General features: G+C 44.3%; 1 protein-coding gene across 2 annotated transcripts in view; it reads left to right on the forward strand.

Annotated features, from left to right (window-relative positions):
- LOC115781526 (A-kinase anchor protein 13-like) overlaps positions 1-18,809 on the forward strand; it is an 85,538-nt gene extending 66,729 nt beyond the window's left edge. For both annotated transcript variants that reach the window (XM_030731212.1, XM_030731211.1), the window contains 26 exons: positions 848-980; positions 2,913-2,980; positions 3,658-3,715; positions 5,069-5,243; positions 5,585-5,691; positions 5,874-6,017; positions 6,101-6,210; positions 6,298-6,441; positions 7,547-7,672; positions 7,764-7,881; positions 8,013-8,133; positions 10,216-10,346; positions 10,453-10,529; positions 10,615-10,681; positions 10,854-10,968; positions 12,158-12,240; positions 12,326-12,517; positions 12,593-12,745; positions 12,937-13,007; positions 13,496-13,540; positions 14,010-14,060; positions 14,149-14,364; positions 14,536-14,814; positions 15,841-15,960; positions 16,058-16,280; positions 16,373-18,809. In XM_030731212.1, coding sequence (XP_030587072.1) covers positions 848-980; positions 2,913-2,980; positions 3,658-3,715; positions 5,069-5,243; positions 5,585-5,691; positions 5,874-6,017; positions 6,101-6,210; positions 6,298-6,441; positions 7,547-7,672; positions 7,764-7,881; positions 8,013-8,133; positions 10,216-10,346; positions 10,453-10,529; positions 10,615-10,681; positions 10,854-10,968; positions 12,158-12,240; positions 12,326-12,517; positions 12,593-12,745; positions 12,937-13,007; positions 13,496-13,540; positions 14,010-14,060; positions 14,149-14,364; positions 14,536-14,814; positions 15,841-15,960; positions 16,058-16,280; positions 16,373-16,431 — 3,186 coding nt within the window. In that variant the 3' untranslated portion in view covers positions 16,432-18,809. The remainder of the gene's footprint in view (positions 1-847; positions 981-2,912; positions 2,981-3,657; positions 3,716-5,068; positions 5,244-5,584; positions 5,692-5,873; positions 6,018-6,100; positions 6,211-6,297; positions 6,442-7,546; positions 7,673-7,763; positions 7,882-8,012; positions 8,134-10,215; positions 10,347-10,452; positions 10,530-10,614; positions 10,682-10,853; positions 10,969-12,157; positions 12,241-12,325; positions 12,518-12,592; positions 12,746-12,936; positions 13,008-13,495; positions 13,541-14,009; positions 14,061-14,148; positions 14,365-14,535; positions 14,815-15,840; positions 15,961-16,057; positions 16,281-16,372) is intronic.
- Positions 18,810-21,891: the final 3,082 nt, after the last annotated feature.

A 21,891-nucleotide genomic window follows, 5' to 3' on the forward strand; every position in this document is an offset into this window, starting at 1 on the left:
AGAACTGCAGTCATGTAATCGCACACTCTGGTTCTGCTCCAACAGCAGCTTCATGAAGACTAAAGAATTCTGCAAAACACTGCAGACACTGAGCGAAAGAGGAAGTGTGTGTGTGTGTGTGTGTGTGTGTGTGTGTGTGTGTGTGTGTGTGTGTGTGTGTGTGTGTGTGTGTGTGTGTGTCATTTGCTCATTTCCTGATTTGAAAGCAGACAGAGGAGACGCAGCTTGTAGGTAGTCACTGAACCGGGATGCTCAGACAGAAGGACGGTGGCTCACATTGAAGATGTCAGAGTTCAGGGAGGCAGACAGCAGAGCGCTGCTCTCAGCCAAGCTGAGTAAGAGGTTCAATCGCTCTGTGAGGCGGAGAGGAGAGAGTCCATCAGCTGAGGTAGAGTGGAGTGTGTGATGTTTGCAGCTGTACATGGTTACATTGTAGGGACACACCTTCCTTTGGGTAGAAGTGGTAGAGACACTGTGTGTGGGTGTGTGTGTGTGTGTGTGTGTGTGTGTGTGTGTGTGTGTGTGGACAGTTGCTCTCTGCAGTCCTGACTCACTGCTGTTGTGGGTCTGTCAGTCTGTTGTGTATGAAGTTATGCTGATGATATGGCTGCACAGTAAGTCCTGTGATTCTCAGAGTACTGTAACAGCTTCACACCATGAACTCACAAACAGCAGCACATGTTCTGATTGGAGAGGCTGGAACCAGAAATGTTTTCACTAATGTTTGGGCATTGATAATGTCCCCCGTTTTTGTGGATCATTTTTTATTTTTGTAGAGCCCATAGTATGTCAGAGGAATGATCTTTGTGAGGTATTAAAAGTGTGTTTGTATCTTTCTTGTTTTCAGGACAAGGAGAAGAGAGGGGAGAGTAAACAAGAGAGCAAAGAGAGAGAAAAGCTCCCCGTCTGCCCCGCTGGCTCCACAGTGTGTCAGCACAGCACCAGACGTCTGTGCAATAAGGAAACTTTCTACTGCAACAGTAAGACTCACTCATACCGCTGTCTCTTTTCTGAGAGCCCTGCCAGCTCTCGTTCTCCCGTTTCACTGTAGCATTTCTACTCTTTCCTTCCTCCTTTTTTATTCCCCCTTTTTGCCCGTGATCGCCGCTTCCTCTTCTGTTTTACTTCTGAAGTTTCACTGTGATGCATTTCTATTATTTCCATTTGAATTTCAGATAACAGTGTTAGTGAGAACTCAGTGACATGTTTATTCCCTGTAAAATCCTCAGTAGATGATCAGAAACAGTTAAACCCTTTAAATAAGTTACCTACACCTGCAGGCACTGGCACATTTTGAATATACGCTGATAAAAGGTTAGAATGGGAACTTTGTGGCACAGTTGAGTCCATTATTACAGTGGGAATGGCCTCGAACTCTATGAAAATATTGAGGGAAAAGTGTAGCATGTGTAAAGATGCTGCGCATTGGGACAGTTTAGTCTGTGTGCCCAGAGGAGGCAGCCTAACCTGGACACGCATCCGATGCTTTGGGTTTGAATTTTTCCTGCCGGTTTTGTTCTGGCGCGTGCTTTGATGGTTTCTTTTTGGGTTTAATTTTTTCTTAAAAAGGTAAACTGAAACCATGAGAGCGGTACCTACATTCTTGAACCTTTTGAACGTATTCATGGATGCAGATAGAAGAGTCGAGTGTCACTAATGTTGAAGTGTTAAAGAGACAGAAAGATACAGGCTGCAGCTGAACAGTCCAAAACCTCCTGCCTCCTTTTCCAAATCACTTTACATTCACCTTGATGGAGAACATTGTGAGATCAAGGAAAGGTGTGAAGGAGACCAAGGAAAGGAACAGCATGGTGCTCAGAGACTCCAGCTGCACTTGGACGAGACTGCTGAATAATGTGTTGTTGTTGATGCGGGTCCACTCTGTCCTAAAGATGGACCGCAAAAAGCCAGTGAAGTTTGGCTTTTTGCCAGTACCGTTTGTCACCGTCGGTAGCAGGAGACGGTACCTACAGGCTGCACATGTAGTCCAGCTCCACCAGGAAGGTCGTCCAAAGGTTCGCTGTGTCCCAGCACAGTCTCAGGAGTGTGGAGGAGATACCAGGAGACGGGCAGTTACAGCTGGAGAGCTGGACAGGGCCGTAGAAGGGCATCAGCCCCAAGTCTCTTTATTGGGACCTGTGATCACAGCCAAGCACCATCCAGCTCACTTTCACCTGAGAGCAGCAGAACTGACACAAGGTGGCCCATCCTCGTCACAGAAAATATATAATATAGCAGCAGAAGACCACCGTGGTGCCCCTCTGTCAGCTAAGAGCAGGAAACTGAGGGTACATTTCACACAGGCTCGCCAACATTGGACAATAGAAGCCTGCAGCCCAGCTGAGTATTGTTGCTGCGCATCTCTGTGCCTGTATGAGCCCATCTTCTGATGACTGCCATGTCACAAAACTGAAATCATCTCAAACTGGTTTCTTGAACATGACAATGAGTTCTCTGTAATGGCTCCGCAGTCACCAGATCTAAATCCACAGAGCACCTTTGGGATGTGGTGAAACAGGAGATTAGCACCATGGCTGTGCAGCTGTGTGATTGTGGTGTGTCAGTATGGACCAGAATCTGTGAGAAACTTAGAGAAAGAATCTGTGGCACAAAGAATAAAGTTGGTTCTGAAGACAGAAGAGGATCCAGAGACATTAGGCTAACTGTGAGGTAACTGTGAGGTAAACTGTGAGGTAACTGTGAGGTAAACTGTGAGGTAAAGTGTAAAGAATGAATGAATGAATGGCTAGAATGTGACTTGTACTCTAAAGCACTTTGAGTGGTCAGTAAGACTAGAAATGTCTAAATATCAGTCTGTATGTTAGTGTGTTTGTGTAGGTGTGACAGAAGGCAGCACACACTCAGATGAACACACTAACACGCCTGCTTGTGTTAATGTGTGTTGCTTGCAGACTGCGGGGTCCATGTCAGTAATCGCTCCACAGAGAGTCCGTCTGTCTGCGCAAAGACCAAAACAAAGGTGGGTGTGCTGCACATCTGTCCAGGTATTGTGAGTGGATCACATTTCATTACAGTGAACGCACATACCAGAGCATCTGAAGTGAACCCTTTGTCCATCCAGAATAATTAGTATTATGTATTTATATTTTTCTAACATAGAGCAGTTTGTACATCAGTGTTCATCTTAGTGAAACTCAACACAACATCGAGCGCCTGCCTTCATATTTCAGTGCACAGATCAGCGCTTTTTATATTCAGCCAGAAACCAAAGACACGGCAGGTCTGTGAGGGTGTCATGGCTGTAGTGAAAGAGGTGGAAGCACCAGTCTGTGGCTGATGTGAGCCGGGGCTCATCGGGCATAAAACGTATTTCTCTATGGGCAGAGCAGACTCTGCGTCCCAGCAGTAACACTGCTGCAGGTGCTTTTTGTAATCTGTCACATTAAAGATGATCACATCCTGCGATCATTCTCTTTGGTTACATGTAGTTCATTTTTGTAGTTCACCATCTGGAATAACCATACTGTAGAAGACCAGCAGGAAAATCACCCACATCTAATTTAGAATTTATCTTGGAGATGACATTAAAGTAAGATTTTATGCCTAAGCCACAGGTGAGGTCAAAATGAATCATGAATCTATTTTATAGGTGGGCCTTTTACATTTCACCTGTTAATCTCTCGTCTTTGTCTCCAGCAGCAATCGGCGGTGTCAGAAGGCGTTCCCGGGTCGTCTGTTAACATGAGGAGTAAAGGTGAGAACGCACAGCTTAGCCGAGGACAGAGAAATGGTTCAAAAGAGCTCACAGGGACAAATAAATGAAGACAGAGGAGAGCAGATGAAGTAAAACTTAAGAAGAAGAAGAAGAAACAGCCTTTATTGTCCCTTTATTGTCCCACAGAGGGGAAATTTGGGTGCAGAGGGGAAATTTTAAGACAAAGACGCTGTAAAACACGGAATATAAAATGAAGCTGGGAGGTAGAGAAGCAGCATTTCTGACTGAGCTTTAGTTCAGCTCAGCACGCCCGTACTCACTCAGACTTCAGTGAAGCTGTGAGTCCGGCAGAGAGAGGGAGCTGCTTTGTAAAGCTTCTGGTGTCCCAACAGCAGCACCACGACGGGCAGAAGCAGCACTAAGTTTGTTTTTAATAGGATAAGTAAAAGTTGCATTGTACAGCAAATTTTGTAAATGGTTTTGGATAAAAGTGATGAAGAGAATGGAATGAAGGTCAGACTCTGTGAGAGGAAGTAACCGTGGTGAGAAGAGCAAAGGTGCTGACTCTGAAGCTGGCTGAAGGCCGTCCTCAGGACCTTGTTTTGGGGGTTTGGCTTTTTTCCTTTAACAGCAGAATGTTTCTCATGCTTTCAGGGGGTGGCTGAGGCGCGTGTTTGGGCGTGTTGTACTTCAGTTGGCCTGTTTCACTCTGAAGAAGCCTCTGAGTGAAGTTCAGTGTAGATTTGTGCTGATGATGAAATACTTCTTTAACTTTTTTAATATTAGCTGAATTATTACTCCCTCTGCCACATTCCTCAAACATATTAACTTTGCTGGAGATCGGCTCCATTATGTTTCCTTTATTAGTTTTTAGTTATTGCTTCCACCATGTTTGTGACAGACGTGTCATCCGTGTGATGTGTGGAGGAGCATTTGAGGTTTTTGGTGTTGCTGAGCAGGTCAGTGTATCCCTTCTTTTTAGGATTGGATTAGATTGTTGATTAGGCCTCCTGGAAGTTTGGCGCTCTCTCTGGTGGGTTTATTTGGGCTTTTTCAGTCGAATGATGGCCTCCTTCACTTGCATTGGCATTTATTTGGACCTCATATTGAGAGCCTCAGTAGACAGAGGCCAAATGCTGCTTCAACACTTCCAGATCTTTTACCTGCTTAATTTGTTATTAAATATATAAGAACCGGCCTCAGCTGTCTACCAAACTGCTCGTCAGTCCAATTACTTTTGAGACACTTTCTGGCAGGTAAATGTGGCTTGTAGTTTATGTGCTTTGTGTGGTCAGTGAGAAACAAAAGAACCATATAAATTCCAGTTCGTTGCATTTCATTGTCACATAATCGGATCCATCATATTTTCTGATGTGATGTATTTATATATAGCTACATCTTCTACGTCATCTCTGACATCAACGGCGTCCTCATCGTCACGGGAGCACTGGTCAGCAGTAACCACCCCTGACGACCAGCTTCCTGTGCTGTCTCCAAGACGACACCCCAGCATCTTCAACCCTCACAGCAATCTGGCCAAGAGCGTCTCCAGCATCAACATAGCATCGTGAGATGTTATAACAGATTAACCAGTTCATTTCTGAAAATTCCCAGTTTGCAGTAACTTTAAACCTTACATATGCACACCAGGACAAATCAGTGTCTCAACAAAGAGGATGTACACATACTTCATATGTCCAGCATTACTCTGTGTGTTCAGCAGAAGCATCTTTGTGTCTGATTTATTTAGTCAAACTGTGTTTTTCTAGAATTGTGACTACATTTTGTGGCAGTTCCAAAAGCTTCAAATCCTTATTGCAACCATGTAAAAGTCTTTGGCTGCTATATTTAAAAGTTACGATGTGTCGAAAGCAAATCTCACTCATCTTCATAGTTTTGTTCCTACAGGTTAGAAGATGTTCCACTAAAAGGCCTGAAACATCTGTCCCAGTCCACCGATTCTCTCCATCAGGGGAGCAAAGTCAACGCCTCGACAGAGTCGCTCACAGATGAAGGTAGCAGCAACAACAGCACACACGTTATTTTAACACACTATAGTTTGTTTTCCTGAGAAAGCTGATCAACACAAAATTGTGCCTGTGTGTGTGTGTGTGTGTGTGTGTGTGTGTGTGTGTGTGTGTGTGTGTGTGTGTGTGTGTGTGTGTGTGTGTGTGTGTGTGTGTGTGTGTGTGAGAAGGTACTGAGTTGATTGACAGTCAGCTGATGGAGTTTGAGCATGACATTAAATATCTGGAAGCTGATTCTTGGAGTGGGATGGTGGATAAGAAGTTCTTGAAAACCCTGAAGAAAGATGAAATCAAGAGACAAGACGTCATTTATGGTAAAATGTGCTGTGGGGCCTGAGATACACTACAGGCTGCTGTCACGTCCATACATGGAGATAAGAGTCATTTCTCTACACAGAGTTGTACCAGACAGAGGCTCATCATGTAAGGACGCTGAAGATCATGTCTGAAGTGTATTATAAAGGCCTTCAGAAGGAGCTGCAGCTTGACACTCAAACTCTAAAGAAGGTGATTAAAGGGCCAAAGAGCTGTTTGACTGTGGACACACACACACACACACACAGTAACAGCCAGTCTGTTCAACATTTTCTGTAGGTTTTTCCTGTCCTGGATGAGCTCGGGGAGATGCACACAGAATTCCTCTCACTGCTCCTGGACAGAAAGAGAGCTGCATCAGCTGAGAGACAGAACAGCAACAACTTCCTGATCTGCAGCATTGGAGATGTCTTGGTTAAGCAGGTGAGACAAGAAGAAGAGATGAGGTGTATGTATGGGTAAAAACATGTGCCGCTGTGCTTATGAATGTGATTAACTCTGGTGTTGTACACAAACATTTGTGCAGTTTAAGCATCAGAAGTTATGCAGACAGTTTGGCTTGTTTACTGGGACATGAGTTGTACCAACATTCATTTTAATGTGGCTTTTAATAATAATGAAAAAAACCTCCAGTAAAACTATAATGTAAGTTTCTAGTGGTTCTTACACTCCCCCAATCTAACCAAGGGGACACTGAGGTGTTCCCAGGCCAACCAAGAGATATAATCTCTCCAGCATGTCCCGGGTCTGCCCTGAGGTCTCCTCTCAGTAGGACATGCCTGGAACACCTCACTTAGGATACGTCCAGGAGGTATCCACCTCAACTTTTGATGTGGAGGAGTAGCGGCTCTACTCTTAGCGCCTCTCGAATGACCGAGCTCCTTACTCTAAAGGAGAGGCCAGCCAGCCTTCGGAGGAAGCTCATTTCTGTCATTTTTATCGATGATCTCGTTCTTTCAGTCTCTACCCAAAGCTCGTGTCTAGAGGTGAAAGGTGGGGAGGTTGGGACGTAGCTCGGCAGGTAAATTGACAGCTTCACTTCACTTCACCTCAACAGATTGGTGCAGCATCTGCATCACTGCAGCTGCAATTGCAGACTCGAATATACTCAAGTGGATGAAGCGTTCTGTGACTCTTGAATCGGAGGTTCGACTAACAGACAAACTCTCCTTTCCAGCACCCTGGCATAGACCTTACCGGGGAGGCTGGGGAGTGTGATCCCCTGATAGCTGGAGCACACCTTCCACCCTCCTTCTTAAAGATGGAAACCACCACTCGTCTGCCAATCCAGTTATCTGGATATTATGAGTGTAGTTTGTGACCTAAACCTGGCAGTGTGAATCAGCTCTGGGGAGCATGAATGTACACAGTAAAAGTCATGGCAGTGTTTTCATTAAGGTTAGGTCTTTTATGAACTGAATGGTGCCTCTAAGGATACAGTATTCACAGTAGATTTTATGGAAAATGAAAATGTTTACTTTCAACTTGAATGTTTCAAATTTCTCTTTTTTTGACTTCTCAAATGTAGTTTTCAGGCTGCAGCTCTGTTCGTATGAAGAAGATTTATGGAAAGTTTTGCAGTCGCCACAATGAAGCCGTCAATCTATACAAAGAGCTGCACGCTAAAGACAAACGCTTCCAGGCTTTTATCAAGGTCAGCACCGATGTCTCAGCAGCTCCTCTCTGTACACTCACCTGCAGTGCTTGGGATCTTTTGCATGACCTCAGTGTCTTTGTGTGTGCAGAAAACAATGAGCAGCAGCGTTGTGCGGCGGCTCAGCATTCCAGAGTGCATTTTGTTGGTTACTCAGAGGATCACCAAATATCCCGTTCTGATCCAGAGGATACTTCAGCACACCCGAGGTAAGAGTGAAGATCCACAGCAACGTGTGTTTCATTGTTTTTAAATGGCCCCTGGCTTCACAGTGACGTGTGCGAAGCATCTTTATTGAAGCTTTGAGAACATAATTAATCTCACATGAATCTCTGAACAGAGTCAGATGAAGACCACAGTTTTGTTTCTGAAGCGCTGCGTTGTGTGAAGGAGCTAATCACGGCTGTAGACGGTAAAGTCAACGAACAGGAGAAGAAACGACGGCTGAAGGAGGTGTACAGGTACTCAACGCTTCCTTCTCACAAACAGTCCCCTCCCTGCCGACCCTCAGCTCAAAGCACGCTCCACAAATCCTCCCAAATTAACCTCTGATATGCAAGTTACACAATTTCAGCTGATGAATAAGGAATGACGGATAAGTCCAAAAGGTGCAAACAAAAATCCAAACGGAAGGAAGCTCTGAAGCACAGAGGGATAATGAGGAGCAACAGCAGACACTCTAGCAAAGGCCACAGCCATACAGCAGACTGATTAACGATGGGAACGGGTGAAAGTAATCATGACAGTCAGGGTGAAAGCAATTAAAAACTGACACAAGAGAAAACCATCAGAATAAAACAGGAACCAGCGAAAAGCCTGGCTGTAAGCATGGCGGCTGCCAGCGACACAGAGAGCACAGGCGCGTAGAGGCAGGAAACATTAGGAACACACAAAGAATAAACCAAAACAATATCACAAGAATCCAAAACTGAAAAATAATCAAAGGCAAAAACAGGTGAACAATGTTGGACCTATTTGTACCGCCAAAATGAAAAGACCAAACTTGTAATTTGGATTAAAACTACCAATAGCAGGCATACAATCTTCCATCACTTCCAGTATAATTGTTTAAATTTTCACAAATATAAATCTCTGTCATTTCTGAGGTTTTACATATCAGGACTGTAAAAAATGATCTCATCTTTAACAGGTCCTAAAATTGGGCAAATACATCCTCAGGTGAACAACAGCAGGTGCCGTGTTACACTTTCATTATTAATTTAATAAAAATGAAAATGCAGAAGCGCTGCGTGAAAAACTGACTCCAGCTCATGATTCAGCAGCTCGTAGAACCACATTCAGCAGCAATAACTTTAAATATTGGTTTTCTCTATGATTTTATCATTCGCTCACAACATTGTGGAGGAATTTCTTCTTCACACTGCTGCTGTGCTTTGGATCATTGTCCTGTTTCAGCTGAGCTGCAGCTGTCAGACAGATCTGACTGTGGGTACTTTGGTCTACAGAGGAGTTCATGGTTGACTCAGTGACTGCAGGGGGCCCAGCTCCTCAGCCCTCCTCCACCGTGCTGTCCGCTGCTCTGAGGTGTTTGTGCTGATAGGCTGAGTTTGGCTTTCTCCAGATGTGCTGCTGTGCATTCTGGACAAACATCTGCACTGTGGTCTCATCTGTCCACAGGACATTATTCCAGACATCTTTTAGTTTATTCAAATGCAGAAGAGGCTTTCTCCTGCAATCCTTCCAAACAAGCTGTATTTGTTCACATTTTTTCTGATTGCACTGTCATGAATTGTAATATTTGACATGCTTACTGAGGCCTGCAGAGTCTGAGGTGTAGCTCTTGTTTCTTGCAGTTTCTCTGAGCACTGCACGGTCTGACCTTGGGCTGAATTTGCTGGGTTGTCCACTCATTCAAGATTGGCAGCTGTCTTCAATGTTTTATACTTCTTACTGTAGAATGATGGACTACAATGGCCTTGTAACAATTCCCACACTGATGGGCACAGCAGTTGCTTCTCATTGCTGATGTCCTTCCTCCTTGGCGTTGTGTGAACATACACCTGAAAGCTCGAGAGCAGCAAACTGCCAAAACCTCTGTTTTCACAGAGGAGCTCACACTGCTGATGATCAGTTAACCAGTGCACTTAATTATCAGCACCGGGCTGCTGCTCACCCTCCTGTGGTTCCTGTGGTAGCAGTAAGACTGGACTTTTTCTCACAGTGCTTCTGCATTTGGTTTTGGTTTTGTTTAATAAATAATGACAGTATAATGTGCTGTGTTCATCTGAGGTTGTCTTTACCTAATTTTATGACCTGCTAAAGACCAGATCACTTTTATTACTGCACTTTTCTACTCGTACTGACTGCTCAAACACTTCAGAACACGTGCTGCATTTAACATTTTTGAGATCAGTGTTAGTGTTCATCCATTTGACTCTTGGGATGTAGACCTGGTTTTGTTGTGGGACATTCTGGTCCCACAACAAAAAACCCCCAAAAAAACCAACAAAGTGAGTGTGTTTTTTTTTTCCAGTGCTCTTAAATGTGCCTGAGTGTAAACCTGTGATTATCTTGAACTGCAGTCGCACTGACAGTAAGTCCATCATGAGGATGAAAAGTGGTCAGATGTTTGCTAAAGAGGACCTGATCAGAGGGAGGAAGCTGTTGCACGATGGAGCGTTGCAGCTGAAAAACTCTGCTGGAAGACTCAAAGGTTCGTGACGTTTAAAGAAATTCAGCTGCTGTTTTGTTCTGCAGAGGAAAAAACTGAATTCATTCAAACTGGCTCCTGCAGTAGTCTTTGTGTCTTTGGGTTGCAGATGTTCACGCCATGCTGCTGTCGGATGTGTTGGTCTTTCTTCAGGAAAAAGACCAGAAATATGTCTTTGCCTCATTGGTAAGTTTTACATTTAAAGATAAGCACTCAGCACATCCATCAACTCAAATGATGATGCAGTTGAATTTGGAACCTCTGTCTCCAGGACCAGCGCTCCACAGTCATCTCTTTACACAATCTGATTGTCAGGGAAGTTGCAAATGAGGAGCGAGGTCAGTCTTCTTCTTCTTCTTCTTCTTCTTCTTCTTCTTCTTCTTTTGTGGCTTCACTCGCTGTGCAACTTAGTCTGGCGTTTACGACAGTATGAAACATACAAACCTGCAGCCGGCTGCACTGATACAAGATGGTGCTTTAGATAAATGATTTGTGTTGTGTCTCCTTCAGGCCTGTTTCTAATCACAGCTGGCACAGACAGACCTGAAATGGTGGAGGTGCTGGCCAGTAGCAAGGAGGAGCGCAACACATGGAGGGCCATTATACAGGACGCCATGAACTGCATGTGAGAACACACACACATACAGTACACAATGTTACCATACACAGGAAACACACACAGGCAGCATGTTAACACAATGAGGTATGTAACTGTCTCATTTACCAGCTCATTAACACTAAAGAGGAAGACAGCAGGAAATGCTGGGCCTCCGTATCATCATGCTGCTGCTGCGTTCTGTAGAAGAGTGTTTTTAATTAGCTGTATAACTCACAGTCCGGGATATCGAGATTACTGTCCTTATTGTTCCTTAGACGTCAAGTAAAATAATCAAAGGCAGCTTCATGGTGCAGATGCGTTGAGCTTAACTTACCAGTCCCATGAAAAACCTTTAATAGATAAAGTTAAGATGCAAACATGTGACCACAAGCTGAAAATTAGAATTTGAGTATGGAAAGTGCAGCAGCAGCAGCATCGTCGCCTCACAGCAAGAAAGATCTTCATTTGAACCACAGAGCCCTGTGGCTGCACCACTTCCCTCCAGCTTCCTCCATCAGTCCAAACACATGTTTTAAAATGGCCGTGGACGTGAGGTAGCTAAAGTGTGAAGAATAAAGCGCTGTATGAATGTATACAGCGCTAGGGTTAGACATAGTCTAAAGTGCTTTGTGCATTATCTATTAAACAAGAAAAGCTTTATTTATTTAGCACATTTCTTTCCAGCTGGATGCAGGTGGTGTTGTGTAAAGTTGGAGGTACCTTAAATAATGCAGCCATAAAACTGTGTAGATGATGTAAGAGCAGTGCAGGTAAGGGAAGCACACATGAGGAGGAAATGCTTAGATATTAATGTGAAGAAATTTAGGAAATAAAAAATTAACATTTATCCAATGGAAAATGATAATTCATGTCAGTCAAAACCATTTGAGAAGCAGGAGTAGAAAAGGATCGATTAGAATAATAACTGAGCCCAAGAAGAAGACAAAAAAAAGAAAATTATAATCAAAAATAAACTTAATAAAGTTCAAATAAAATTGTCAATAATGGAAACCACAATAGATAAAAAAAACATGAAACCACAAATTAGAACCAATAAAAGAAGCAGAAATAAAATAAGCATTTTCAAATGTATGTGTAGCAGATTCATTAGAGGTGGTCTGTTTGTGAAGCCTGCGTCCTGAGCAGTGTCGCACGTTTCTCTCAGCAGAAACTTGGATAATATTTGAACGCTGGGGCTTTATTTGTGTTCCAATAGGGAGAAGGATGAGGACGAGGGGGTTCCAAGTGAGACAGAAGAAGACAGGAAACAGCAGCAAAACAGAACAAAGGAGATCCGAGGTGAGCAGCCACGTGTCATAGTCGATACTGGACACACGGCGCCCTGTTACTCTTAGTTTGTGTGTTAATTTGTCTTTGATTCCAGAGTTTCTACAGAAGAAAGATGAGGAGATTATCTTTTTACTGGAAGAGAAGGTTCGCATCTTTAGGGAGCTGGGTAACTGCAGCGTGTCTGCTGAGGACGCAAACACATCAGTGAGGGAGCGGCTGTTGTTCAGGGCCACGCCGGAGAATGTCATGAAAGGGGAGCCGGTCATAAATGATGCTGTGAGAGAAGGTAAGCAGTCTTCTGAGGGTGTGTGTGTGTGTCTCTCAGGGATGACGTGTGTCCATAATGTTCCATCTCTCTCAGTGGAGATCCTGCATGCTTTGGTCGGCGGTGGTGTGGGTGCAGCGGGCTGTGTTTCGGTGGGCCTGACGGGAGCCAGTGTGGGAGCAGTCTGTCTGCCCAGGCGTGCTGAGACATTTGGAGGCTTTGATAGTCACCAGATGAACAGCAGCAAGAGTAAGACACATACACCAATGCGTGAAGGTCATTAAAGAGTTTTGTGTTCTGCCTGACCTCAGGTGTAATACCAGGTGTTTAGTTTCCTTTGAGAACCTTTTTCTTGCCATCAGCAGCTTGGATATCTTTGTGTTGTTGTCTGCTGTGTCACATGATTCACCTGTACAATCTTTCCCCTCCTCTTCCCTCAGATGGAGAAAAGGAAGAGGGAGACGAGTCACTGGACCTGCGCAGGACTGAGTCTGACAGCGTGCTGAAGAAGGTGTGTGTGTGTTTGTCCACAGTGCACGGAGTGGGAATATTATTGCCTACCCAGTAACACACAGGGTGCACCAGATGAACGAAGCGGCACACTTTGAGTTGGTGGGGTGAATTATCCAGTTAACTGTGACTGTGGAAACACAGTTATCCATCGCATTCAAGACGAAGCATTTCTTTAAGACGTTGCTACAGATTCTAATGTGATGACAGGACAGACTGAACCCCTTTGTGCTCTTGTATAAAATTAACTGATGTTTAAATATATAAATATTAAGCTAAGCCGAGTCTGCTGTCAGTGTGTGGAGCCAGCAGCTCAGACTGAGGTCTGCTCTGGACTGGCTAACACACGAGGCTCAGACCTGTGTGGTCCTCTGACCTCAGTACAGCCTACGTCCTGCAGTATATCGACACAGACCAGCAGTTCAGGTGCTGAGTTAGTGAAAATATTAACATGAAGTGTGTGTGTGTGTGTGTGTGTGTGTGTCTCAGGGAACCGCTGCCAGCCTACAGATGCTGCTGAAGAGAAACAATGAAGTAAGTGGGTCCTCATTTAGAACGCAGTGCTGTGCTCCACTCACACACTTCTACAGCTGAAATGAAACCACACTACATCCTCAGTATGGAAAGAGTTGCTGTGCGTAGTACTGCAGGAAGTACACACAGCAAAAATATTTTAATTTAAAAAAAAAGCTGCTTTGAAAATGATGCAGAAACTGTTTCTGTGTGTTTCTGTGTGCTTCCATCACTGTGGGTTCCTCAGTCGGACCTGAAGCTCCCAGCTGCTTCACTGTGACCTAAACTGCAGATCCTAGCACATTCTTCTTCATTTTTAGCTGTTTAATGGTGCTCTGCAAACAATTGTAGGTGTAGTACTGCCACCTTCTGGTGGTGTTCATGTTACTCCAACCTGAGCTGAGCTCACGTTTCCCTGTCAAGTGGATAGAGGTCTTCAAAAAGTCTGAGCTGTGTTTACTGAACGTTATGTGATGGTGTGTTTCCCCAGCAGCTCCAGCGCAGTGTGACATATCTCCACGAGCTGCTCGTTTCCCTGCAGGTACCGATAACACATGTTTACAGTCAGCACGGAGAGATTATATTTCAGCTGTTTCCACTTTCCTGTGACCATCTGTTCCTGCCTCCAGGCTGTGGTCATCCAACAGGACTCATTTATTGAGGACCAGAGGCAAGCCCTGAACAGCCAGCTCACCACCAGCTCCACCAGACACTCATTCTCCTCCTCCTCCTCCTCTTCCTCCTCCTCACTCTCATCCTTATCCACCTCCCGCCCCTCCTCCCTCAGTGAGCAGGAGAAGCACAGGAGTCTGGAGAGACAGCGGCAGGAGGCAGCCAGCCTAAAGGTTTACTCTCACTGATGCTGCTTTCACATAATGAATCATAGCTGTAGTGAGCTCACTACATTTTGATTACATCATTTGATAGGATTCATGTTTTCATCCAGGAGTGTCCTTAAACACTCCTTTCCGAGGTCAGCTCATATGATAGCGACACAACTTTGTGGTTTGTTTTAGAAACAGCAGGCTGCACATCAGGAGGAAAAGAGGAAGCGAGAGAGGGAGTGGGAGCTGAAGGAGAAAGCTCTGGCAGAACGGGAGAAGAGGCTGAGGGAGGAAGAGGAGGAGTCAAGGAGGAGGCGTCAGGAGCTGACAGAAGAGATGCAGATGTTGCAGAGAAACAAAGAAGAGTACCACAGAGAAGTTGAGTGGCTGAGGGAGGCACAGAGGAGGCTGGAGAGAGACGAGGAGGCGCTCAGGAGAGACGCTCAGAGACTGGACGTAAAGACAGACCAGGTCAGAGTTCACTTATGATGCAGACAGGTGAAGGTTTGAATCAAAAGCACCCTGGCCCCTCTCACTCTGTGGGAGCCATGAATCTGTGTGCCCACACTGGTGTCTCAATCAGAGCTACAAACAACTGTTTGGCTTATGAGTCTGTTTCACAGGAATTTCATATCTGTCGTAGGTGATGCTTGAGTCCCAAACTTTCAGTTTAATTATTAAATTTATATAATTTGCTGCTCTGGATTTCTGATCATGCTTGATTATATGTTCTAATTTCAGACAGAAGCCACAGCAGCAAAAATAGGTGCAACAGTAAAGTCATAGTAAAAAGATTTTATGTCTCAGGACATAATAAAAATCATTTGGAGTGCTCACAGGGTGAGCCGACAAGCATAAGCCACAAGGCCAAATGCATCAGCTCATCCTTAGCAAGTCTTCAAGGCGAATACAGCCTCAGATGTACTACAAAGCATGACACATTACACCGTGTCATTATTTATTTAACAGAAACTAAACCAAACTAAGTCCACCCTCGCTGCTCCCACAGGAATTAAGCCGGTCAGCAGCAGCCAGGCGCTTGATTAGCTGATGCTCAGCCAGTGTGAGTGAGCTCAAACTAGCTTGTAGCTTAAATCTGTGTGGACCTCAGTAGCAGGATCTCTGTATATATATTCACTCAATAGCGTTTTGTGCACCAGATTGTTTTTTTTCCATGTCTGTTTCCTCACTCCACACCAAATCCTGGAACTGCAGCACTCACAGATGGTAAACAGACCGGTTCTTATTGAGCGCTTTGTGCAGCATGTCTCACACACACATTCACACAAACACTCAGGAGCAACTCAGGGTTCGGTATCTTGCCCAAGGATATTTTGGCACGCAGACTGGAGCAGCCTGGAATCGAACCACCGACCTTCTGATTAGATGAGCTGCTCTACCTCCTGAGCTACAATAACACCATTAAAGGGAAATACTGTATGAGCATCCGTTATCGTCTCTCACATCTCCATGTATTATATGATCATTTTTTTCCAGTCAGAGCAGCTTCAGAGGTACCATCGGACTCCCTCCACAACCTCAGACGACTCCTTAAGGTTCCACAGCACCGGGTCTCTGGATCTGGATTCAAAAGAAGCAGCACAACAACCAAAAGAGGTGAGACTAGACTCCTGCTTTTAAAACCAGGTGTGTTTGTTACAGTTTAAGAAGCTGCTGTTTGAGTCCCAGAGTGACGTTTCTGGATGTACCTCAGGTGGAGCTCTCGTCCTCCGCCCCAACCAAAGAACATTTCCTCCGCATCGGATCCAAGAGGATGAGCAAAAACCTCAACCCCTTCTCCTCCGCCTCCTCCTCTAAGGCTCAGGGAGCACAAAAGGAGTCCCAGCTCCCCTCCAAACTACTTCTAATGACCAAGCCCAAAGAGAAAAAAGACAAAAAGAAGAAGAAAGGAAAAGGAGGGCAGGAGACACCGACAGGTACAGTGAAAGCTGTCATTCATCAGTAATTTCAGGAAAGAGCCTCTTTGGTATTCTGGTGTCAGCTAAATGACTCTTTTGTGTCTCTTTAGAGAACAAAGTTGGAGTGATGTTGGATGCTTCAAATGAGAGTGACATCTTCTTCTGCTGAGCTCTGAAGAAAGCACATGTGAACTACTAACACACCTGAGTAAACCTACAACTGGCCAGTGCAGCAGCCGTCGCCCACAGCATGTCTGCTCTCTGTCAGTTTGACTGCTTCAGCCTTTCTGTCATGCAGACTGCCCCATCAAAGGTGAAAGGTCAGTTAGGATAACAGACTGACATGAAGGTAACAAACTCCTCTGGAGACAGCTGGTGCAGGGGTGTAATTAAAAATAGTGAGATATCCCATCCAGCCTCCATCAGTTTGTGATGTGATGAAAGTGGATGAACAGAAGACTTTTTTCCAGCCTCAGGAGTTGGACAGTTTACATCTCCTCCACACCTCAGTCTGTGGACACGCCGACCAATACAGCAGCATTTCTTTAAGGTGGTGCTGATGCTAGCTTTAGATGCTTGTTGTGCTGCTAACTCCTGACTTTGAGAAAAATCCATTCACAGTGTGAGCAGCTTTAATCACTGAGAGTTCAATTACAGTGGACACGATGCACTCAACAGCCACTAACCCCTGACGACCCCACTGCTCCGCACTGGTGCCAGTGTAGCACATCAAGACCACAGACCCACACGCAATCGCTCACTGTCAGTGTGTTAGTGAACAAAGAGAAGGATGGACGTGGAGAAAAAGCTCGTTTCTAAAACTCTTCAGTCCCTGAGCCCGGCCATCGCATCAGCATGGACAGCAGACTCTGTTGAAGCTGTCGTTCAGTCCCTACACTTCCAAAATACTTATTTATTTTTAATCCGGTGCTGAAGTGACTCCTGGTGCTTCGTTCTTGTGCTTACATGGACAAAGTGTTTGTGCGTCTCTCTGACAGCAGGTAGACGTGGACCAGCAAGTCTGAATAGTATCACAGTTTAGTGACTGAAAACCAAGCATTCACCCTCAGAGCTGCAGCACTCTTTTTACAGGTCTTTGGTCAGAATGCAGTAATAATGAATGCAGACGTTGAATGGACTAATAATGACATGATGTGATTATGTCAGTTTATTAATTTTAAAAATGGAGGATTCTGAGCAGGTTATGGTGCTGACCTCAAACATCAGCTGATGTGACTTCACTTCGGGCTCCACAGCAGTCCGAGTTAACTCAGTGAAATTCTGTTAAAAACACAAAGTACTGATGAAATGCAGTCAGCAACGCTGCTGTTTCAGACCCAGCAGCAGGGTAACGGTTTAAAGCTCAAGTGTAAATTGAACTCAGGCTTTCAAAACAATATTGAACATATTGCCCATAAACCATGAGTGAAATCAAAGAAGCTCCAGAAACTCAAACCACTGCAGGACTTCTCTGATATCTTTTTCTTTTTTATAAAAATTCAAAATGCTTAAATGGAAAAAAAAAATGCACCTCATTCAAACAGCCAGATAGAAACAGTCTGATCTGATTTACACTGCTCGTGCTGTACCCCACAGACAGCAGATTCCTGTTTCGGGGAAGATGGTCAAAGATGCCAAAGACACAACAGAAATGAGTCCATTAAATTTTCATCACTTGTGCTTCTGTTTTTCAGCTGCATTTGTTTCTACATGACTGGATTCGTTCCCGTTGCATCACCCAGGCAGACTTGGTCAGCATGTATACATGTTAATATGTAGTTTGGTGTCATATTTCAATAAGGCTTTAATAACCCCCCTCTAACCAAGGCGGCTTCAATCTAACCAAACAGCACAAGTGACAAAAATAGTGAATGAATAAAAACCAATGATGAAAGTAAGCTGACACTCCGCTGTGTGACGCTGTCCTCATTTACAAAACACCAAATCACAACAGTCACCTCGAGGTGCTTTATGTTGTAATGATACAGCGAAATCATGTATATCGTGCCAAAGATGCCAAAGCACAAAAACAGCAGCGTTTGCTGCCTGAGCAGCGGGGTCAGCTCTCAGCCCGAGAACCGATGAACCAGCAACACAAAACATAAACATGTAACACAATGCTAAACTGTATAGTGCTTTTACACTCTGCTCTCAGCTATGGAGCAACATTTACTGATGAGAGCTTCTCTCTAATCTGCACACATTTCTCTTCCTTTCCAGGATTAAAAATACTTTGTATAGAGGTTTAAAAACATTGTTTTACAGTTGAAAGGTTCGGTGTAAGCACAGCATTCATTGGTGAATTTGGTGCACTGAAAGCATTCAAAATGAAAGCACGCTCACCTTCGGCTTCACTGTGACATCACGCTGAGATCTGTTTGAAATGTTTAAAGATAAAAACACAAGGTACAAAATTCTTGTTTTATTTACAGAGAAATTGTGGCGGCAGCGCCAGCTATTTTGTAAATATGTACAAATTAAAACTTTATTTGTTTGCCTTCTTCCTGATTTGTAAATGTAATTATTCCTCTTTAATAAACAACTATACCATGTGATGCATGGTGTGTGTGTTTTAATGTGGGGACATAATATGCTAACAGAGGTATGAATTAAGAGGAGACCGAAGCGTGACCGCCACGTTGGGGCTCCTGGTATCAGGTCGGTGGATGTGCCTCTCGTCACAGCAGCGCGTGAAGAGTCCGTTAACAGGAACGTTGGGCTGCTGTGTGACTGTAAATGAATTGGAAAGATTTGTAATCATTATACCATCAGTTTGGAGTTGATGCAGCAATATGTTTGATTAACATCAGGACAGGAGCAAGTTCACCGCCGTCTGCAGTGGCTGAGTCGCTCACCTGATCTCAGTCACTGCCAGGATCAGTTTATGTGCTCTGAAAGTAGTGGACTGTGGAGGGGTCGCTGGAGGCCTGCTAATATCTTCATTCGTTAAAAGCATTCAGTGTGATCTTTTTCTTTTTCTGCTATACAAGGTACAGAACTCAGTGACCGGCTGAAAATAGCACATTTGTCCCCTATCAAGGGTTTCTTTTCCATTCATTTTGTCCCATGAGCCCTCGTGTCTTCACCTTGTCTATCAAGGCTTTAACCAAACACGTTAGAACTCCCTCAGCATTTAAGGACTTTAATGTTACAGGCACAGTACACAAAGTTCACAGACAGTGGCCTGCTTGAATGTTTACAGCCGTTTGAACATGTGAGGTTTCAGAGAGTCTGTAGAGAAGTCTCTGTGGCAGCGGCAGGCCGCAAGGCATCGCAACCCCAGGTGCCAGATTCACAGCTACACCTGTGTGCACTACCAGAGACATAAATATACATACACCCTCTTTTTCTCAAAATTTTAACCACAGCTCATCTTCATCTTTTTATTTTATAATCGCAGGTATTTGGAACTACAGGCACTGTTGCCTCACAGCAAGCGGGCCCAGGTTTCAAACTCAACCCTCTTGACTTCTTCTGAGTTTAGTCTTGTTTGAATGTTTCACTGTATAATTTATGTGTAGTCACATTGTAATGGAAAAAACCATGAGGGAGCACTGACACAGAGAGTCCACGGCAGTTTCCCTACAGTTTATTGTTCTGGCCAAAGCCTCCTGCTGAGAGCCCTAAAGCTCAAGGCGCGCGGCAATATTACATACAAGAAACTGTCGAAAAACCCACTTTTCAGGCAGTGTATCTGTGCATTGGTAACATTTATCTGTGCATTGGTAACTATACACTGGTAACAATTATCTAAGCACTGGTATAACATTTACCTGTGCTCAAGCCAGTTTGCCCACGTCCTATGATTATAAAACATATATATATGTAAATTATACATGCAATAATATAGGTGTACACAACACTATTTTTCCAAGAAACATTTGAAAAAGAATAAAGTAAAACATCAAATAGCATTTTTTTATGCTTTGCTTAGAGTATTTATGGATCTGTCAGGTTTCCAATATGTGTCCCCCCCCAATAGGAAACTCATTCCTACACCCCTGGTAAAGACAGACAAAAAAAAACTGCTTAGATCAGACTTGGGAAATGGATATATATATATTTTTTTTTTAATTAGGATATGGGAAAACTGGTTAAAACTTCAAAGAGCAGCAGGTTCCGGTGTCCATGGGAACCTGGTCACCCCCCCCACACACACACACACACACACACACTTTGGAATGTTATTTGATCTTTTGATCCTTTAATGTTTTGCTCTCATAGAAAATTATAAATAGAAGCCACAAACTTTCCTCCAGTTTGATCAGACGTTTTACCCGAGTGCATCACAACAATCTGGAAGACAATTTGGATTTGGTATTCCACAATTTCCCAACGGCACCTGAAAGGATTTTGAAAAGTTTCTCAACAATTTCCTGAACAAACATTGTTCACCATGTCAGTCAACAAACCATCCTTCCTCCAAAATGATCTCGACATTCTTGAAGGAACCATACTGGGGAACTCCTACAAAGTGCAGTCTTTCCTCGGAGAGGGCAGCTTTGGTTTTGTAACCAAATGTCTCGACATCCAAACCAATAAAACCGTGGCTGTGAAAGTGAACAAGAACCGCCCCAGAATTTTGGAACAGGCAAAACTGGAAATGTTCATCCTCGAGCAGCTGCGATGTTTGGATCCAGAAAGGAGCAACATTGTTAAATGGAATGGCTTTTTCCTTGACAACGAGCGTATCTGCTTAAATTTTGAACTCCTCGACCAAAGCCTGTATGATTATATGAAGGACCGCAAGTACCAAGGCCTTCCCATAAGTGAGGTAAGGCCCATTTTACATCAGCTGACAAATGCCCTGTCTCACCTGAGTTCCATGGGAATAGTACACGCTGACCTCAAGCCAGGTAACGTGATGATTGTGGACCGCCATCAGTCTCCCCTCAAAGTAAAAGTTATAGATTTTGGATTGGCATGTCCCGTGTCTGCAGTGATTCCAGGTGTCCGTGTGCAGACCCTTTGGTACAGAGCACCAGAGGTAATGCTCCACATTCCATTCAATCAAGCTATTGATATGTGGTCCCTGGGCCTCATAGCTGTGGAGCTGGCCACAGGGCTGCCACTCTACCCTGGTAAAACGGAGTATGATGTCCTCAGATTTATAATAGACATTCAGGGCCAGCCACCAGACTGTGTCCTAGACTGTGGATTTGTCACCGATTATTACTTTGTTCAACAAAACTGCGGCAATCAGCGATGGAGATTTAAGTCCATGGAACAATTCCAATATGAGACAGGAGTCAAACCTCGAGAAACAAGATATTTAGAGTTTGGTGAGCTGGATGATCTTGAAGAAGTAATGCAAATGAGAACGGGACACCATAGTGGTCAGGATTTGTTGGTGAGCCTGATTAAACAGATGCTGGACTTAGATGCCAATCAGCGCATCACACCCGCGGAGGTTCTCCGGCATCCGTTTTTTCACACCGGCCTCTCACAGAGTTCCTCCAGAGATCCTTGTATTGGCATAGAGAACAGAGAAGACCAAAGCCTCGTTCTCTGTCAGCAGCCTTCCAGTTGGGAATCAAAGAGCAGACACAGCATTGACTGCAATGTCGAAAACCCAGATGAAATTCCTAAACAAACACCACTCAACATGTCGGTCACCAAACCATCCTTC

This window comes from Archocentrus centrarchus, chromosome 6, assembly GCF_007364275.1.
Source record: "Archocentrus centrarchus isolate MPI-CPG fArcCen1 chromosome 6, fArcCen1, whole genome shotgun sequence".
NCBI lineage: Eukaryota > Metazoa > Chordata > Actinopteri > Cichliformes > Cichlidae > Archocentrus > Archocentrus centrarchus.